The sequence below is a fragment of the Pygoscelis adeliae genome, unplaced genomic scaffold (genome assembly GCF_000699105.1).
Source record: "Pygoscelis adeliae isolate BGI_AS28 unplaced genomic scaffold, ASM69910v1 Scaffold259, whole genome shotgun sequence".
NCBI lineage: Eukaryota > Metazoa > Chordata > Aves > Sphenisciformes > Spheniscidae > Pygoscelis > Pygoscelis adeliae.
The window spans coordinates 103,132-119,871 of NW_008825497.1; the positions used below are offsets into that span (position 1 = coordinate 103,132).

The following is a 16,740-nucleotide window of genomic DNA, read 5'->3' on the forward strand; positions in this document are numbered from 1 at the left end:
GCTGTGGGGAAAAGCACCCACAGCTCCCACACCTTCCACCTCAGAGAGACCTCAGTCTCTCCCCTCCCACACCTTCTCTCGCCCCAGTTCATCTGCTAGGACACACAGAGCAGCAGAAACCACGTCTGCCTCAGCATTTATAAAAAACTCCCCCCAGTTGCTGTTTTACAACGGGAGCTGGGCAGAAGGTCCAGCTGGGCCCAGGACCCCACATCAGGCTCAGCTCGGGGCTGGGGCCTGCCATCCGGTGCCAGGAAGCTGGTCAGCGCTGGCGGGTGCAGGCGTGGAGGTCCCTGCTCTATCGAGGCAGCACAGGAACAGTTCACAGTCCGAGGCCAATCCCGGGGCCGTGGCTGGTGGTAGGAGATGATTCAGGCCCTTGGAAAGTGGCCAGGGACCAGGTCAGCACAGCTGCAGCTCCACAGGCAAGGGGAAGGAAGGCAGGAGATGCTGGAGCCATCAGCAAGGAGCAGGGTTCACAGTTGTGCTGCTGGGGTGAGTCAATTTCTTCCCCGGCAGCCCGCTCTGCCTGCACACTCATGCTGCCCAAAACACAACAAGGGCAGAGGGAGGCCTGGCTAGGGCAAGACAAACTGAGCTCACATGTTCCTTGCTTGAAAGGGCTAAAAACGCATGCAGGCAGTGGAGCAAGAGGTCAGTGTGTGGAGGGGCGAGGGCAGGGTGGTAGAGGGATGAGCCAGCGTCAGCCCTGGGAGGAAACGATGGGGCGGCTGATGGTGCTGTTTGTTGTCATGGCCGAGAGCTCCCATCTGTAACACAGTGAGGGGATACACTGAGAGAAAGCACGAACACAGTATCCAGGGCTGGAGCAGCTCTGCTGCACGTCAGCCTCAGCTGTGGTCTCCAGCCCAGCCTGCCCCAAAGCTGCACAGTGCCAAGGAGGGCCCCAGGCAGCCCTCAGCCAGGGCTGGAGCACCCCAAGGACAGGGAGCACCCATGGGGTGACCTCCCAGCCAGGCATGCAGTACCTGATGTCATGGGGAAGGCAGGACTGGTCCAGGCTGTACTGAATCACTGCTAGCTTACACAGCGTCTTTAGACTGGGGCCTGTGGAAAGAGGGCAGTTAGCCACAGCGGTCCTCCTCTGGGCACTAGGCGGGGGTCCAGGCATCGTGCACTCAGTGCCGTAAGAAACAGGGCAGAACACCCCAGCCATCCCTCTGAGGGACAAGGCAGGGTGCACACCAGGGACAGGCTGGAGCGGTTCTCTGTGCTCCCGCAAGAAGTCTGTGTGAAGGAGTGTATGAAGAGCCATGAGTCCAGCTCAGGCCTGCAAGCACAGCTGCATCTCTGGCTGGTCTGCCTTAAGCCACGCACACCAGCCAGAGACCGCTGCCTGGCTCCGAGAGGCAGGCACCTGGAGCCATGCAGGACACTGTATGGTGCTTCACAGTGGGGCCTGCTCACAGGGCACCTTGTGGTGAGAGGCGCAAGCTGGGCAGGGAGTGCTCACGTACTGAAGTCAAGGATGTAGAGATCCGAGTGATCCATCAGGTCGAATTCATCACCCATTCCCTCTTCTGGAGACGGGCTGCAGAAGTCAAGCAAAGTGTGTCAGTCAGTGCCAAAACGCTTGTACACCAATTAGGGTCCCCTGGGCTCCCCAAGGGCTGAGCAAGTCCAGGACTGTTCCTGGCCTGCCTGCCCCATGCAGGGGGATCTGATCCCTCCTGTCCCTCTGCTTCCCGCAGCAGCACCTGCAGCCATCGCTCTCCCAGCTCCTTGCAGAGTAGGCAGAGCTGCACAGAGCCAGGGCTGGCTGGCCCAGCTCCAGCAGCTGGGCAGAAACACACACCATCTCCTCAGTAAGCCATAGCAGGGAATGAGGGAGCTGCGTCCTCCTCACATACAACCACAGTGACTCCAGCTACGAGCCTCCCCCTCACCTCACCTGCCTGTTACTTTGCTGCACCTCCAAGCACAGGTCCCACTCTGCAGGGAACATCCCTTTTCCCTTCTTGTACATTGACCAGCCTCTGGCAGGTTTCGCACTCCTCCTTCCCCAGGTACCTCCCAAACCACTCTCCAACAACTGAGCAACTCTGGGGCCTCCCCCAGAACTGTGGCACCCACCCTTGGGGCACGAGGAGGGTGCTGGCAAACAGCTGCCTCCAGAGCTGAGGCTTGTTTCAGGGCTCTATTTGCTCAGCAATTTCAGTGGATCCGACCCTCCAAAAAAGCTCCACTCAGAGAGGCAAAGCTGAGCCCTGGGACGAGGCTGAGGATGACTCTGAGCAGGCTGGAGAAGGGATGTTACAGCAGGTCCTGAAGACAGGCATGCTTGCACAAGCATCTGTCCTGCTCTTTGTGTGACAAACAGACCCCATGGGCTGCCCCACAGCAGGCAGGGCCAGACAGGCTGGCATCACCTGGAGAACCCAGTGCACTGTTGGAGACTAACCAGCTTCACAGCAATGCTGTATCACGGAAGGCTGCCCTAGTTACATGCTAGGAAACACATACAGATCAAACTGCCTGGGCAGGCAGGGGTCAGCCCATCCCTACCTGGCCCCAGACACCACATGGGGCAGCGTGACACAGCCCACACCATGTCTTTTTACAGTCCTCAGGCCAGCTTCACCCTCATGGCCAAGGGGAGGCATACAATGGGAAGTACAAGGATGTGGAAGAACATCACCCGGGACAGGCATCTGATCTAGGAAGAATCAGACACCACACAACGGCACAGTACAAAGTCCAAAAAGCTGTGCTGGGTCCCCAGTGAGGTAGGTGAGATAAGCTGGATACGCAAGAGGACTATTTGCAAGGCTCTCTAGTGGTGCTGCAGGGCCACAGATCATGGCAGCCATGACCTACCTCCAGAGACGGTGGCAGACTCAGCAAGTAGCTAGTGGCCATCCAAATTTTCTGCAACCTGGAGAAGCAACAAAAGGAGCCATATGCTTCAGGCAACACTGCCCACCTCAGCTCTAGCTTCCCAGGGCTGCATGAAACATTTGCAGACTGCCACATGCCATATGTTACTCATGAGTCATGCCATGGAAACCTGTGAGCTAGATTCTCCTGTCTGTAAGCTCTCAGGAGCACAGATGCTGCTGGGGACAGAGGCAGCATGCGCTGTACCACACTGCCCCAGCACTGCAGTGGGCCAGAGTGTGATAAGCCAAGCTGCTTTCTCTGAGGACAATACGGAAGGTGCTTTGCAGAAGTTCAACTTTTTCCTCAGAGAAGTGAAGGCAGCAGCAGAGAATAAGCACCTGAAGCAGATGCTGAGGTCTTCACCTGGCTTCGTGGCAGGGCTTTCCCTCTTTGTCTGCAATAGCCATATGTACCAGCTGCATTAGCACAAACTCTCCAGCAAAAACCCACAGGTTAGCAACCTGCAGCCAGGAGAACATTGCATTTTATCAGCTTGCGTTCCTCCGACTAGGCCAGCAGCTGGACTGCTTTGGGTTCTGCTGCATGAGCTGAAGTTGTGTGCCAAGCACAACAGCACAAGGTTTGAAACAGATTCTGCCCAGCCACACGCTGTTCATGGCTCCAGTTCTCACATGGTTAAGATCTACTGCAATTATTTCAGCACAGCCATTGAGATACTGTAAGAGAAGCGTTAGAGAAAGCAGCTAGGAAACATCTGCACGGCAGCACAAGCGCAGACATTTCTCAGTCTGACCGCAGGAATTACTGTGGGCTCCAGCCACAGCTCCCGGTTGTGCCAAAATGAGGACAGCATTTCAGAAGACTGAGTGTGTGTCAAGCACTTAAAATGACAGCAGTCATTTTAAGCCAATCCCAATTTGTTGATACTCCCGTCCGATGTTGGTCCTGGAATGCTAGCGAGGAGCTATGACTTCAGGCATTTCTAGGGAGCAGACAGCCTCACCTATGGTCCCCTGCCTCTGCAGTCTTGATGGAACAGCCAAAGCACCTGAGAGACCGCATCCCCTAGCACAGAGAGACCAGCCTGTACCAGAACAGTAGTGCTTGGAGCAGGGGAAAGCACTCCCATGGCTGATGGTTCTTCACAGAATTTGAAAGAAAGGAAAGGTGTTTTAAGTCCTGCTTTGGTTTGTGTCAAGGCAATTTAGCGTGTCCTCACTGCTTAGCTGGGACCTCATGCAGTGACTTCTCACCCCAGTGTCACTTTGCTTCCCCACGTATGACCCACTAAGCCTCACATCTCACAGGACATGAGACGGTACCTGCCGCCGCCTGGTTCCCGTAACCCCAGCACAAACTGTGGGGCACAGCTCACTGCTGGCAGAAAAGACCTGTCGCTGATGGGTCCCATCTGCCCGGATACGAGCAAGAGCCTCTTTAATTCCACCTTTCTGTGCTCACCACACCACAATCTAATCTCACATCCATGTCACAGGAAACCCTAGACCATCCCTTATCTTTCAAAGGAAAGCCAGCAGGCACCGCATCTGTGGTTTTAATCACCAAACTGCAAGCAGCTAGGGAAAGCCTGGAGTTCAAGACCAGGAGAGCCACAACTCCCAGACAGCAGGGTGCAGGGCACCCCTTTGCCAGCCAGAGCGCAGCAAAACTGCTCGTTGCAGCTGCACAGCAACTCGGCTGTGTGTTGGCGAATGCTCTTGGGCCCTGCACCAAGCACCCGGTGAGAGACCCCGCTCCCTCGCCAGAGCCAGGCATTTCTAAGCCTTGTCAGGGAAAACACAGCCTCAAGCCAAACCTGGACTGGCATCTGTTCAGCTAAACTCTGTTTTATAGCATTCTCTCTCCCCTTCGTTCTCCATTGTGGATGGTCTCTGCATGCTGAAGTGCTGGTGGGTTTGGGAGGAAACCAGACCAGGGCCACAACTGTGACACAACTAACGGGAACGCTGAGCTTAGCGCTACGTGACTTCCTGGTCACTGAAATGGGACACAAGTGACAGGGTTGCTGCTGGCCACAGTGAGAGACCACAGCTGGGGCAAAAAGTCCAGGCTCTGGGCAGGGACTACAAAAGAAACTAAGCATTTGGATGCCACAGGAGCAGGCACCCTGCAGAAGCGCCTCTTGAACAGTCTACAATGTATGTGAATCCTGTAAGGGAAGGCAGGACACAAAGGGGTTTTGCCTGCTCCTCCCCCAGTGCTGCTGCATAGCAAGCTGAGCCTGCCGGCTCATCCCTCAAGGAACCCTGCCGGATCCCCTGCGCTGTGCGCTCCCCCTCCCCCTTCCCGGGCAGGGGAGCACAGGTCAGGAGGCAGACCACAGGGAGTTCTCCATTACAACGACTTCCTGGAAAACTTCTTATCTCGCCAGGCAGCTCCAGAATACACCTGATAACTGTTACAGGAAGCAAGCACAGTCCCCACCCCTGTCTCCCCCTTCCCCAGCCTGCAAGATCCTCCCTCCAGTCCAAGCAAGCCGCATTCCTGGCTGCCAGCAGCTCTTCCTATCCCAAACTAGTGCTGATGAATTGGCTTGCACTGGGGTTGAGCCTGGATTAAGGAACAAGTTGAGTACTGAAGTCGTTCAGTGGAGAAGACAAGGCGCTGCTGCGTTGCCTGGCAGAGGTGGACCAAACTCCAAAAAGCTGGTGTCAAATTTGTTGTGGTTTGCTAGCATTTCCTAGGAGCGCCTAGGTTTAACGTCAGAGTTCAGCTGCTGCTGTAACACAAATCTACACCGCAGCATCTGAGAGCATCCAAAACTGCCATCAAGCCCCACCAAGCCTTCTACCGTTCAGAGCAGCACCCAGTATCTGTTGAGGAGACGGGATAAACTCAGCACCTCTGCATACCTCACCTGCACTGAGCACTCCCTCACACACACGCAGACAACCTACAACTAAGCACACACCCCAGCACTCCTAGGGCCTGAAGGCCCTTCACTCCATCACACACTGGTACGGTCAGCCCATCAGCAGAACTTGCCCTGCCTTGTCCTCTGCCCAAACCCGTCTTCAGAAGTATCCCCAAAAAGCCACAGCCAGGGTCCTAGAGAAAGCCCCAAAGCCCATGTGGAGGGCTGAAAGCATTTTCAGATGTCTCTGCAAGGTAGATGCTGGCAAACAGGCCTGTGCTCCAGAGCTGCAATTTGTCATTCCAGACAGCATAGAGCATGTCCTGGTGACGGGCCACTTCCTTTCTTTTAGCAGCTGTTAAGGCTCTTGGCCACATCCAGCTGCCCGGCACCCTGACAGTATCACTTCCAGTGTTTGACAGCTAAATCCTTAGCACCAGGTCCCTTTTGTGAATGGAAACTTTGCTAAGGAACACTGGCACAGAAGGGAATGTTGCCTTGTCGTGTGTATGGGCTCCTCAAACAGCTCCCAGCTGAGCCAACATCCCACTGCAGCTTGGCAGACACCACACTTGCCAGTGAAAGAAAAAAGCTCTGGTGGGAGAAGCAGGGCAGCACGTAGGGGAGGATAAGTCAGTCTGAGGTCTGCTGCAGCGCAGCAGACTAGGATACTTGTTCTTCTGATGGCAGGATCTCCTCCCCACCACCTCTTTCACAGAAAGCTTGACCACAGCACAACCCCTCCTCAACAGCATGTTACATGCTTCTGCCTCTACTTGTACAAGAAGGCTTGTCACCAGGTGCTTTACAAGCTTACATGACATCTTCAATCTCCCCCTTGCCTTTTTCCAGTGAAGCCCCAATCTACGTGATTTCTAACGCTTGTAAGGTAGATGGACAGCTACCATGTGCCTCTAAAGAAGCATCTGACTACACAGCATGGGGCAGAGCGTGGAGGGACACTGTGCTGAAGGGAACGGCAAACCCTCTCACAGAGCCACCCCACACAACTCACCTGGTGCCTCCAAAGAGAATGATTTTGTCCCCCACTCTGCAGCAGCACTGCCGGCGTCGAGGACATGGGCCTTTCCCCTTGGGCTCAATCTTCCTCCAAGAAAGAGAAACTAAGGGGTGGAAAAGAGTGCACCAGCCTGTCACAAGAGCCTGGCCAAGACCCGGGTACAAGCAGGTTATAGATTTAAACAGATCACAGCAAAACTGGAGGCCCACTGCCCCACAGACACCAACTAGCCAGCATCCACCCTCCCTGCTGACCTCCTCTTCTTGCTAGCGGCAAAATGATGCACTTCTATGAGGTTGTTACCGAAGTGTTGCTTAGATGCCAGGCATAGCCCTGGAGCTCTGCCTGCTGAGATGGGATTTGCAGGTCGAGGCCTTTCGCTTGCAAAGCCTGAGCGCCAGGACCCACGGGCTGCCACGGCAGCAGGTCGGACATCGCAGGGAGCTGTAGCTCCAGGAGCAGGCAGGCAGCCTCCCTTCCCCAGCACCCCGCTGCCGTCCGGATCTGGAGGAAGACCCAGGAACCAGCTCCACCTGCTGGCAGACACTGTGAATGCAGAGCATCCTCGCAGAGCAGAGCCTGCTGGTTCAGCCTGGTTGTGGGAGCATGGGGAACTGAACCAGGTGGAGAAGACAGCAGCCTTTGTCCTTGCTGCTCTCTGTGGCAAGGATGCTGGGCGGGGGGGGGGTGATTAATCACTAACGCACGGCACTGAAACCTTCAGTAGCTCTCACACTAGCTCATAGATCAGCTTGGGGAACAGCAAGTCGGCTGCTCTCAGGTAACTTTACTATGCAAAGCAATTAGCAAACAAAATCAGTCTAATGGACTGTGAAAAGTGCCTGAGGACTGAGGACCCCAAAACAGCTCACAGTTGACTGATATTCAGGGTACCAGCTCAAGAACCTCCCCTTCTGCCGCACAGTTTGACCTGGTACCAAGAGAATGTGGTATGGCGATGCTGCAGCTCAAGTTGAGTGGTTTCCCCAGCTACGGTCTCTTGCTTCCCTAACCCCATCGCTTCCCCATGTCTTCTTTTCTGCCAACACTTCTGCATATTTAAGAACAAGACAAAGTTTTGCCAACCACCCTTTGATTAGCTGTGTCTTTCAGCAATATTTCCTTTTCCACTTTCTAACTGAGATTTGGAGAGAGTCTGAGGAGGAACAGGGGTCCCAAGCATGGTAGCGAGTTCCTGTCAATGCTGTCAGAAGAGCCGTTTCCCCCCAAGCTAACCTTGGAGAGTATGCTCATCTGAGCACTCACACACTTGAGGGCCTTGAGCACTATCACTGCAACAAGTTAAAAGCATAAATACCTGGATTGAATTTCCAGAGGTCGTGGAAGTGTCTGTTCAGGCGTGCGTTGTAGCCACCAAATACATATAGCTCCCCATTGTAGCTGACTGTGGGGAGTAAGCATAGACATCAGTGCGCCACCCAAGGTAGAGCCCAGCAGGTCCCTGTCCCAACATCAAACACAAAGCAAAGTGGCGCTGGTTATCCACCTTCGCCTACATCACCTTCATGTGCAGGGCTACGCGCAAGGCTTTTCGATGGGCAGCAGCTCTCCACAGAAGCCAGGCTCTGTGCACCCCTTGCTAACCCACATCTCCACCCAGCAGACCAGACACTCCTTCTGAGGCAGGCAGGAGTTTCCTTCCACTGTCCTCCTCTCTCCGCAGACCCACACTCACATGCTGAATGGCTCCGCCGGCCTTCAGGGAGCACTGGAGTTGGAGGGGAGTCCAGCCAGGAGTTTGTTTCTGTATCAAATACTCTAATGCGGTTACAGTAGATCTCATTGTTGGAGTGAAATGGCCCAAAACGATCAGCTCTGCCGCCAAATACGTACATCTTTGTTCCAATGATGGTAGCTGAATGGAAGTCTCTCCAGCGAGCTGGCGTACCCTGCAGGGACAGAGTTAAAGAGAACAAGAGAAAGAATGCAGATTACCCAGGGACATGACACATCTTGATGGGGAAGTTGGGGTAGCTGCCTTCTCCTGGAGAGCTTCCCCTCCTGCAGATCCCAGCCACACCAGACAGAAGCTGTGAGACAAGTGTGGGCAGCTACCCCAGAGAATAGCAGATACAAGACATCCTCCACAAACCAGAGTGAAAAGCAGACACTGACCTTGGCAGAGATTAAGGTCCACATCATGTTTGTGGTGTCCAATTTATGGATATCGTTTGAAAAGCAGTCAGCCTGGAAGACAGCAGGGCAGCCTGGTCACAAAGGGACTGAGAAGCCTGGTCACATCTGGCCCCAGGAAGGGTGCTGTCCTACAGACCTGGAGCATCCCTTTGGAGTCAGTACTTCCTAAGAGACATGGTGCTTGCTCCAAAATGTCAGGGTAGGCAGCACACTTATCACTTAACAAGAGGGAGGCAAAGCCCATTTCTCCTCAAAGGTGTCCTGTCTCTCCCTGCAGCTTTTCCATTTATTTGGTGCTCAGTTCCTCCCCCTAAGGCTGTCCTGCACGCAATATGTATATTCACAGCAGAACCCTGCCTCCACTCCATGCAGTGACAGAAGAAAGGGGCACTAACGGGACAGTCAAACTGGCTCTAAGGCCACCTGATGAGAGGTAGAGGCTAAGATTACTTCTAGGAAGCTAAACATCCAGGAGCAAATACACTCGGGGTTCTGCGGATCCCACAAAACTTGTCTGCAGCTAGCTGCCTGGAAGAGCCTGCATTCACATGAACAGCACAGACTCCTGCTCCTCCAGGCAGGGGAGACAGCAGTGAGACAGCTACAGGCTTGTTTGGTCTTGATCAAAAACAAGCCACATTTGACCTGCCCCATGCTGCTGTAATCAAGGGCATGGATTTGGCACGCTATTGTCCTCAGAAGAGGGGGAATACCCCAGGGATTGGCCATAACAGAGCCCCAGCTTTCTTCCAAATAAACAGATGTGACTTTGCACAGCTTTTCTGGAGCCTGGTGATAGGCTGAAATGATATTTACCCACTTCTTAAGATCAGAGCATAAGGATTTGCTCAAAGGAGCATTAGGCACACTGACAGCTAGTGCAGGATGACCTTCAGCTCAAGGTATTCTTAATGGGAGGGCAAGCAAGTGTTTGCTGGAGAGGATCAGCAAAATGTGAGAGCAGGGAACATGCACCAGATTAGGACAAAACCTCACAGCAACACTGCAGGCATTGGAAAGTGATTTTTCTGGCTCATTTCTCAGCCAAATTAAAATAAATGTAGATCAATATATATTTATTAAAAATGTAATGTATTCATCTATCTAAATTTGGCTGAGAAATGAGCCAGAAAAAAATTATGTATAAAAATTTATATTTTTACCTCTATATATCTATATGTTTTGGGGAAGAAAAAAAAATCCACCATTTTTTTTAGGCCTACTTTCCCAACCATCTTCTCCACAAAACAATGAGCATAACCTGGGTAATTAATGCCATAACTTTGCCGAGTTATAAAATGAAAGCAACTATGAATACAAATATGCCCCTGTATCCTGCTTCTACCAATGTCCTGGGTAGGAAACCCTCTTTCCCGACGGATCGCCAAATAACAGTTACAGAGACTACTCACCAGCTGTTCATAGCCACCAAAGATAAACATGCTCTTTGCCAGGACACAAGCTGAGTGCCCATCTCTCGCTCCTGGGACCATTCCAGACACCTTTGGCGTGAACCACTTGTGCGTGTCTGAAACAAAACAGGAGGCAACACTAAGAAAATACAGTAGACGTTGGGATGGGATAGCTCTTTACTACTGTTCTTCATTTCTAAGACAGAAATCCTTCTCTCTTTCACACACAGCACCTGCTTCTCCGGAGAGGCTGCAAGCTTCTTCAGGCAAGGCGACCTGCCTGAGCCTCCACAGAGGGGCACGGTGACAGAGGTCTCAGCTCCTGGGCACGACCGCTGACTCTGCCCGACCTGACAAACAGCTCACGTTTTAAGTGCGAATAGTACAGCGCTGCTTGAGCAATGTTATTTTTATTGAATCTCTTGCAAAGCCTACTTGTGAGTCACTTATGAACTCTGCATTTACAGTGTCAATTACAATGAAGCAATGATGCAAAGTGGCTCAACTGACCTCATGGCATGGAGATGCTGACTAAGTGACTGCGGAAAAACAGCTCTCTCAAATCCAGGCAGAAGTCACTTAACCACAAGCTCACCATGTCAACAGAGCTCCTGTGCAGATCCCTGCTCCTCTTGTTACATTCTCATCCCCTCTTCAAAGGGAGCCTTCCTCACTCTCCACCCTTCACTGTTCCCTACGCACTGCTCCCCGTGAGCCTGCACCAGCCAGATTCAGCCCCTTAGCCCGCACGCTCCAGGAGTTGGCTTGATTTAGGGGAGGACTTTAAATCCAGCCAGAGCTGTTCTCCATGCCAGGGCAACATGGAGCCAAGCCAGCGACTCGCTGCCAAGCACAAACAGGCACCTGTCCCAAGAGCCCAGAGAGGCACAGATAAGCCTTGAGGCAGCAGGAGACATTCCCCCCCACCCTCCCTAACTGCAAGCTAGCAAGAGCAGTGCCTATTTCAGGAAGCGGTAACGGAGCCAAAGCAACATTCTTCACAACTGCTCTGAACTCGGCCTGCGGCCACAGCTATCCACCTAGGCTCCAGCTGGAACCACACAAAGGGTCTTGCAAGGTCAACAAAATCCCTGGGCAGCCTCTAGCGAGAGAGCTGCAGTGGCTATCAAGTTCCTTTCCTTCATAGGGCTGCTTCCAAGCCCCGTCACACAGTAGCAGCAAGAGCTCACTCAAGCACAACATGTCAAATTGGAAAAGACCTCGACTTGTGATCTGCTCAGCACCCCTGCGGACAAAATTGCACTCAGCCAGGACTTCACCCAGCCTGATGGGACTCCTACAGTGGAACTTACACCACAGACACGGGACGCCGACTGCCAGCCTCACTTTCCAGGACTGGCAGGGGACAGGCACAGCATGTACAGACAGCTGCAGAGGGTTCGGACGAGGACTGAAGTCTGGCCTTTCTGTTAATTTTGACTAAATGCTAAAGCACTGGAGTTGGCAGGGAGGCCAGGCAACTCCCACTACAAGGCCTTTGTGTAGGCAGAGGTTTACTGGTGGCTTCCCAGCTGCATGTGGCAGGGGAAGGGGGAAACCCTGTGCCCAGAGAGCAGCTCCAAGCTGTGAGACATTTCCTAGCGAAGAAGGGAATCCATGGGCAAGCACCAGAGCAAGCAGTTTACTTGCAAGTCCAGCAAGCCAGTTACTGGTCAGTATTTAGATGGATCCAGATGAACTCCCTTCCTTTCCTGACACTCCTGTCTGCCCAGTTGCTGATGGTGCCTGTTCTCCCCAGGTGCTTCAGCAGCACTATGGAGAAGCCAACCAAAAGGCTCAAGGAGTTTATCTTTCAGGTTTATCTAACTTGACTCATGCCCTCCCTTATTTTGCCATCCTGTCCCTGACTACTTCTGTTTTATTCCTCACTCTCCTTCATGCTTTCAGAAAGAAGGACCACCCTGGATAGGAACCACAATCCTTGAGAGCTCTAGCCCCTTCTTGCTGCAACGTTCAGCCACAGTTAAGGAATCATACATCACACAGAGAGAACACTTCAGTTGTAGTTACTATCAGAGAGAGCACACAAAGCTGGCAGAAGAATTAAAACCAGTTTGACTATTAGACAAGCTCAGTAGTTTTTTACAGAGAGTCAAGCATGCAGACGCACTGGCCACCCTGCTCCCATTCTAAACCTGCTGAAACAACCAGCAACACCAATTCCCCATTTGCACCTTTTCCTCCAGACTGTCACTTTGTAGAGAGACTGAGGGACAGGAAAACAAGTTGGGGAGCAGTGCAGTGGGGCAGAGAAGGTCTCATCAAGAGCAGTTGTGACAAGGAAGAGTGAGAAGCTGGAACTTACTGACATCAAAGGCATAGAGCACGTTGCAGGCTCCCTCAGTGTCGTTGCGACCACCCCATATGTAGACGGTGTCATCTATGAGCACTGCTGAGTGCCCATACCTCATGTAGGGCACCTCTCTCACATGGTCTCGGCTGTTTGTCCACACTGGAGGCAGCTTGATCCAGCGCAGAGACACTGAAAGCACAAGTTTGAGCCCATGTCAAATGCTAAGCCCGCTACACATGCTCACAGGTCACAACCCATCCTGCACGGCGCTTTTTTCCCCGCTATAACAAGGTGCAGAAGCAGTCTAGAAAGCAAGACAAAGCTGTGTCTGACCCTGAGTAGTAGCTAGTTAAGGAATACAGAAGCACAGTTTTTCACAGGCCCCCATCACAGGCGAGACTAGAGGAAGCACTGGAGGACCAGAGGACTCTGGACAGAAATAGGCGTCATACTGCATCAGTTACACTGGAGGGGTTTCCACTCTGGCTCATCCTGGACTGTGAGACTGAGCACACACACACACAAACAAAATAGGGAAAAGAAAAAGAAAAAGTGCAGAGGTGATAATGAATGCAGACACTACTTCAGGCTAGTGAAATTTTTGAAGAGACTCAAAGCTGGAAGAATGGGCAGCACAGGAATAATTCACTGCAGCAACATGCAAGGGAACACACCTGAAGGCATCATTTGGACTTGCAGTAGTGCAGTTTAAGTAAAGCAAGGCAGCAGCTTTGTAGGAGCAGGGTTTGTTTGCTTTTGTTTTGTTTTTTAAGCTTTAGATGAGACAGCTGTCTGTCTCCTTTACCCCCATCCATACCTGAGTTCCCCCTGCTAACCTTGTGTTACTAATAGGAGTTCCTTGTGATTACAGGTTCTCCTTCCTGGCAGCCTGTACGTGACGTTCAGCAGTAGCCAGAGCAGTCAACAGGTATTACAGGGTTTAATGACAGTCCAAGAGTCACAGCGAGTGTTACATGGCCATTACATAACAGCACCCAGACACCCTCCCTCTACCACACACACAGCCTCCAGGTTTTTTTTCCAACACAGACATAACAAAAAATATAGCAGAAAACAGTCTGCAGTTCCCCTGAAATATTAACATAGGGAAAGGGTCAGGCATCTTAAAAGGTGAGCATCTACCCCAGAGGCAGAAAGGGCACTGAAGAAGCACAGTCAATGCCAAAGTCAAGCTAGATGGGATGTTTCCTACCTAACACACAGTCTTCCTCTTTGGAAGATTGAAAGAGAGCATTCGAAATCTGTTATCTTGGCTTTAGCACTGGAACCTGGCAATGCTAACTGAGCAAGGGCTTGGGAAGCCAGTGTCACCTCCCACGTGGTGGCTGCAGCATCACAACACTTTAATATTTGGGAGTGGTAAGAAGGGAAGACAATGCAAGCAAATTCCTTTGGGCATGGCAATTATGCTTCCACCATAAGAGCCGTGCTCTACTGGCACATTTTACGAGCTACGGCGTTCAACTGTCTTGAGTGTGAGAGCCCAGTCTCTCTTGATAGAGATTAATAACTTTGTTCACAGGATCCTGAGCTACACTCCCCTCTACACTGTGAGCCGGTCACCTTGGCAGCCCTGTGTAACCAATGCCTTTATCCACTACTGCACAGGTCAGTCTTCTCCAGTCAGATTTAGAGGAGTGAATTCACTGCATCTTACAGACAAGCTAGTTTTATCCACATGCCACGCGCATGTTAGGAGAGCGTTCAGCATGCTGTGCAGTCTGCAAAACTGGTCATTGGTTCTCTGCTCCCGTCTCTGTTCAGCTGGACCCATCCAAGCATCTGTGCAGTTTTTCAGCCACCTGCCTAATTATAGGGAAATACTTCATGGACCAGCTCAGTAGCCTGTTCAGTTCAAAGAGCACTGAATCAAGAAATACAGCCTCTCCCAGCACAGTCATGGCCCCAACTCAGCCTCCTGACAGATACTGGCTACGTTACACAAATCGCTCCAGCTCCAGATGCTTTTCTAAGTCACGTTGTGAATCTGCATGATAGCTGCTGCCAAAATGGCAAGGCCTCCGTCCTAGCCTCATGACCCTACTGACTCCATCGTGCTGGCAGCGGTTGCCAGCTGCCCCCACAGGGAAACAGCTCAGGAGTCTAAGCCTGGAGACTTAACTGAGTGCGCTGGCTCCCACCCTATCCCTTCCACGCTAGGGGCAGCTGAGCGTGGTCACGCTGCAAACTGGACTGGGGACCTGAGCCAGCTAAACATTGTCTCTTTGCTCCTAGCTGAGTTAGTGTTCACATAGAACAAGGACAAAACAAGCCATTGGCTATGTGGTTACTTCTAGTGAGTCCTTATCGTAGCAGTCCGCTGAACTACAGCCCCTCTGTGCCCTGCCCCTGAAGCTGAAAATACAGGGCTGCACGAGGGAAGAGGCTCCCATCTACACTGATAACTTTTTTGGAAATTAAAGTCAGACAGCACGTTACAGACTGTAACTTGTTAAGCAGCAGTGGGCAAGAAAACTAATAACTGAGCCTAGCAAGCCACTCCTTTGTGCACCAAAAGGACACATTTACCTGCATTAAAAACATGGACGTCAATCTGCCGCAGAGTCTCATAGTCTTCTCCAGAGCAATATCCGCCAAAGGAATAGACCTTGTGCCCGACGGCCACAGCCGCGTGGTTCACCCTCCGCGGCCCACCTTCCAAGTGCACTGCCCACCGTAGCATTCCTCCCTGCAAGCCAGACAGTCTTCAGGGCCCCCAGCACCACAGCCGCATGCTTCCTGGGTCACCACGATGTCACCTGGCTCTGTAACAGAGACAGAATGCTAAAATATCGCGATCCATCTTGCAGGTCTTCCTATCTTCCTTGAATGCCAACTACAAAGGTCACATTGCTGTATCCTCACTCATCTGCCTTCCAGCTGGAGATGGCTTTACTCTCCCCTTGGGAAGGAGACACAAGGCGGGTACCGTAACCTGAGCAAGGCTCAGAAGAGCAAGCAGAGATGCCCTCGCATAGAAAAAAAAAACCTCACGGTGGCTGTACAGGCAGCCCAAGCCAAGCACCTTTGGCAAAGGCAGCCGAGTGCTGCGCACCCGGCCGTGCCCTGGTGATGTACACATGTACACGCCAGAACAATTTGTCCGCATGAATGAAAACACACAGCAAGAGGCAATTGTGAAGGTGAAACGAACAGAGCCAGAGGGAAGAGAGTGTGCTCTTTGGATCAGTCGTGAGAAACAGCAGAGGAAAATATTTAAAAAAAAACACCCAACAAAAGATCCCAAAGAACCATCCCACATAAAGCAATGGGCTCCCCAATATGGGGGTGGACTACAACACCAGCATTTGAACTCATTGAGTTGAGCACTAGAGTCCATCTTAATTAAACACGAAAGAAAAGAAACCCCCTAGTCTGGGGAGGAAACTCTTTGCTAATGATCAGAATAAGGCCTTTTTCTCCCGCAGCAAATCCAGGCATAACTATGAAGATTTTGTAACATCATATCTCAGTTAAGAAACCGATATGCTTCACGCTTCGAACAGATGGCTTAGATCAGCTCTTAGAGAAGTCACCACAGCTGATTTTTGCAGAGATTCGCCTTTGGATCTAAGGATCTGGAGCACAGTCCTGCCCAGCTGCTTCTGAAAAAGCGGGTCAGTTCAATTCTTTAACAGTTTTCCCCCAGCTGAAAGAGAGCCATTAGAAGAGATGTCAGTGTTTCAGACAGTCTAAAGAAAATTCTCTTTTTTATTGCTTGGTTCTAGCTTCTTGGAAGACACAGTCAAAGCGCTCCCACCCCACACCCAGTTTGAGCATTTGCAGAACGCAAAGAAATTTGCGGATGCCTTAGAATGAGATCTAGAATTCCTACATATTTTCTCTGTCCCTTTTCTTTTCAGAAAGTAGTGAGCTTTCACAAGGAGAACTTTCCTCCTGTTTGAAGTTTCTGAAGTAGCAAGGAGAGGGCAGCGCCATGCTGCTCTGCTCCAATTGGCCTCCCCCGGCCCTTCAGCCAAGCAGAACCACCGCTCACAACCAGGGACCTGTACGGCCCATCAGCAGCCTGATCGCCGCAGCATCCAGCCCACCTGCACACCCCCATTTTATCCCCACC

At 52.0% G+C, this 16,740-nt stretch overlaps 1 protein-coding gene across 2 annotated transcripts in view; it reads right to left on the bottom strand.

Annotated features, from left to right (window-relative positions):
- Positions 1-119: 119 nt before the first annotated feature.
- KLHDC3 (kelch domain containing 3) overlaps positions 120-16,740 on the bottom strand; it is a 21,104-nt gene continuing 4,483 nt past the window's right edge. The window contains exons 2-12 of one of the 2 annotated variants that reach the window (XM_009331348.1): positions 16,225-16,311; positions 15,192-15,427; positions 12,654-12,830; positions 10,328-10,443; positions 8,895-8,966; positions 8,455-8,668; positions 8,077-8,163; positions 6,753-6,861; positions 1,479-1,552; positions 990-1,068; positions 120-770 (exon numbers count right to left, since the gene is read on the bottom strand). In XM_009331348.1, the coding sequence (XP_009329623.1) occupies positions 704-770; positions 990-1,068; positions 1,479-1,552; positions 6,753-6,861; positions 8,077-8,163; positions 8,455-8,668; positions 8,895-8,966; positions 10,328-10,443; positions 12,654-12,830; positions 15,192-15,345 (1,149 nt within the window). In that variant the 5' untranslated portion in view covers positions 15,346-15,427; positions 16,225-16,311 and the 3' untranslated portion in view covers positions 120-703. The remainder of the gene's footprint in view (positions 771-989; positions 1,069-1,478; positions 1,553-6,752; positions 6,862-8,076; positions 8,164-8,454; positions 8,669-8,894; positions 8,967-10,327; positions 10,444-12,653; positions 12,831-15,191; positions 15,428-16,224; positions 16,312-16,740) is intronic. The other variant, XM_009331349.1, reaches the window with a different exon arrangement.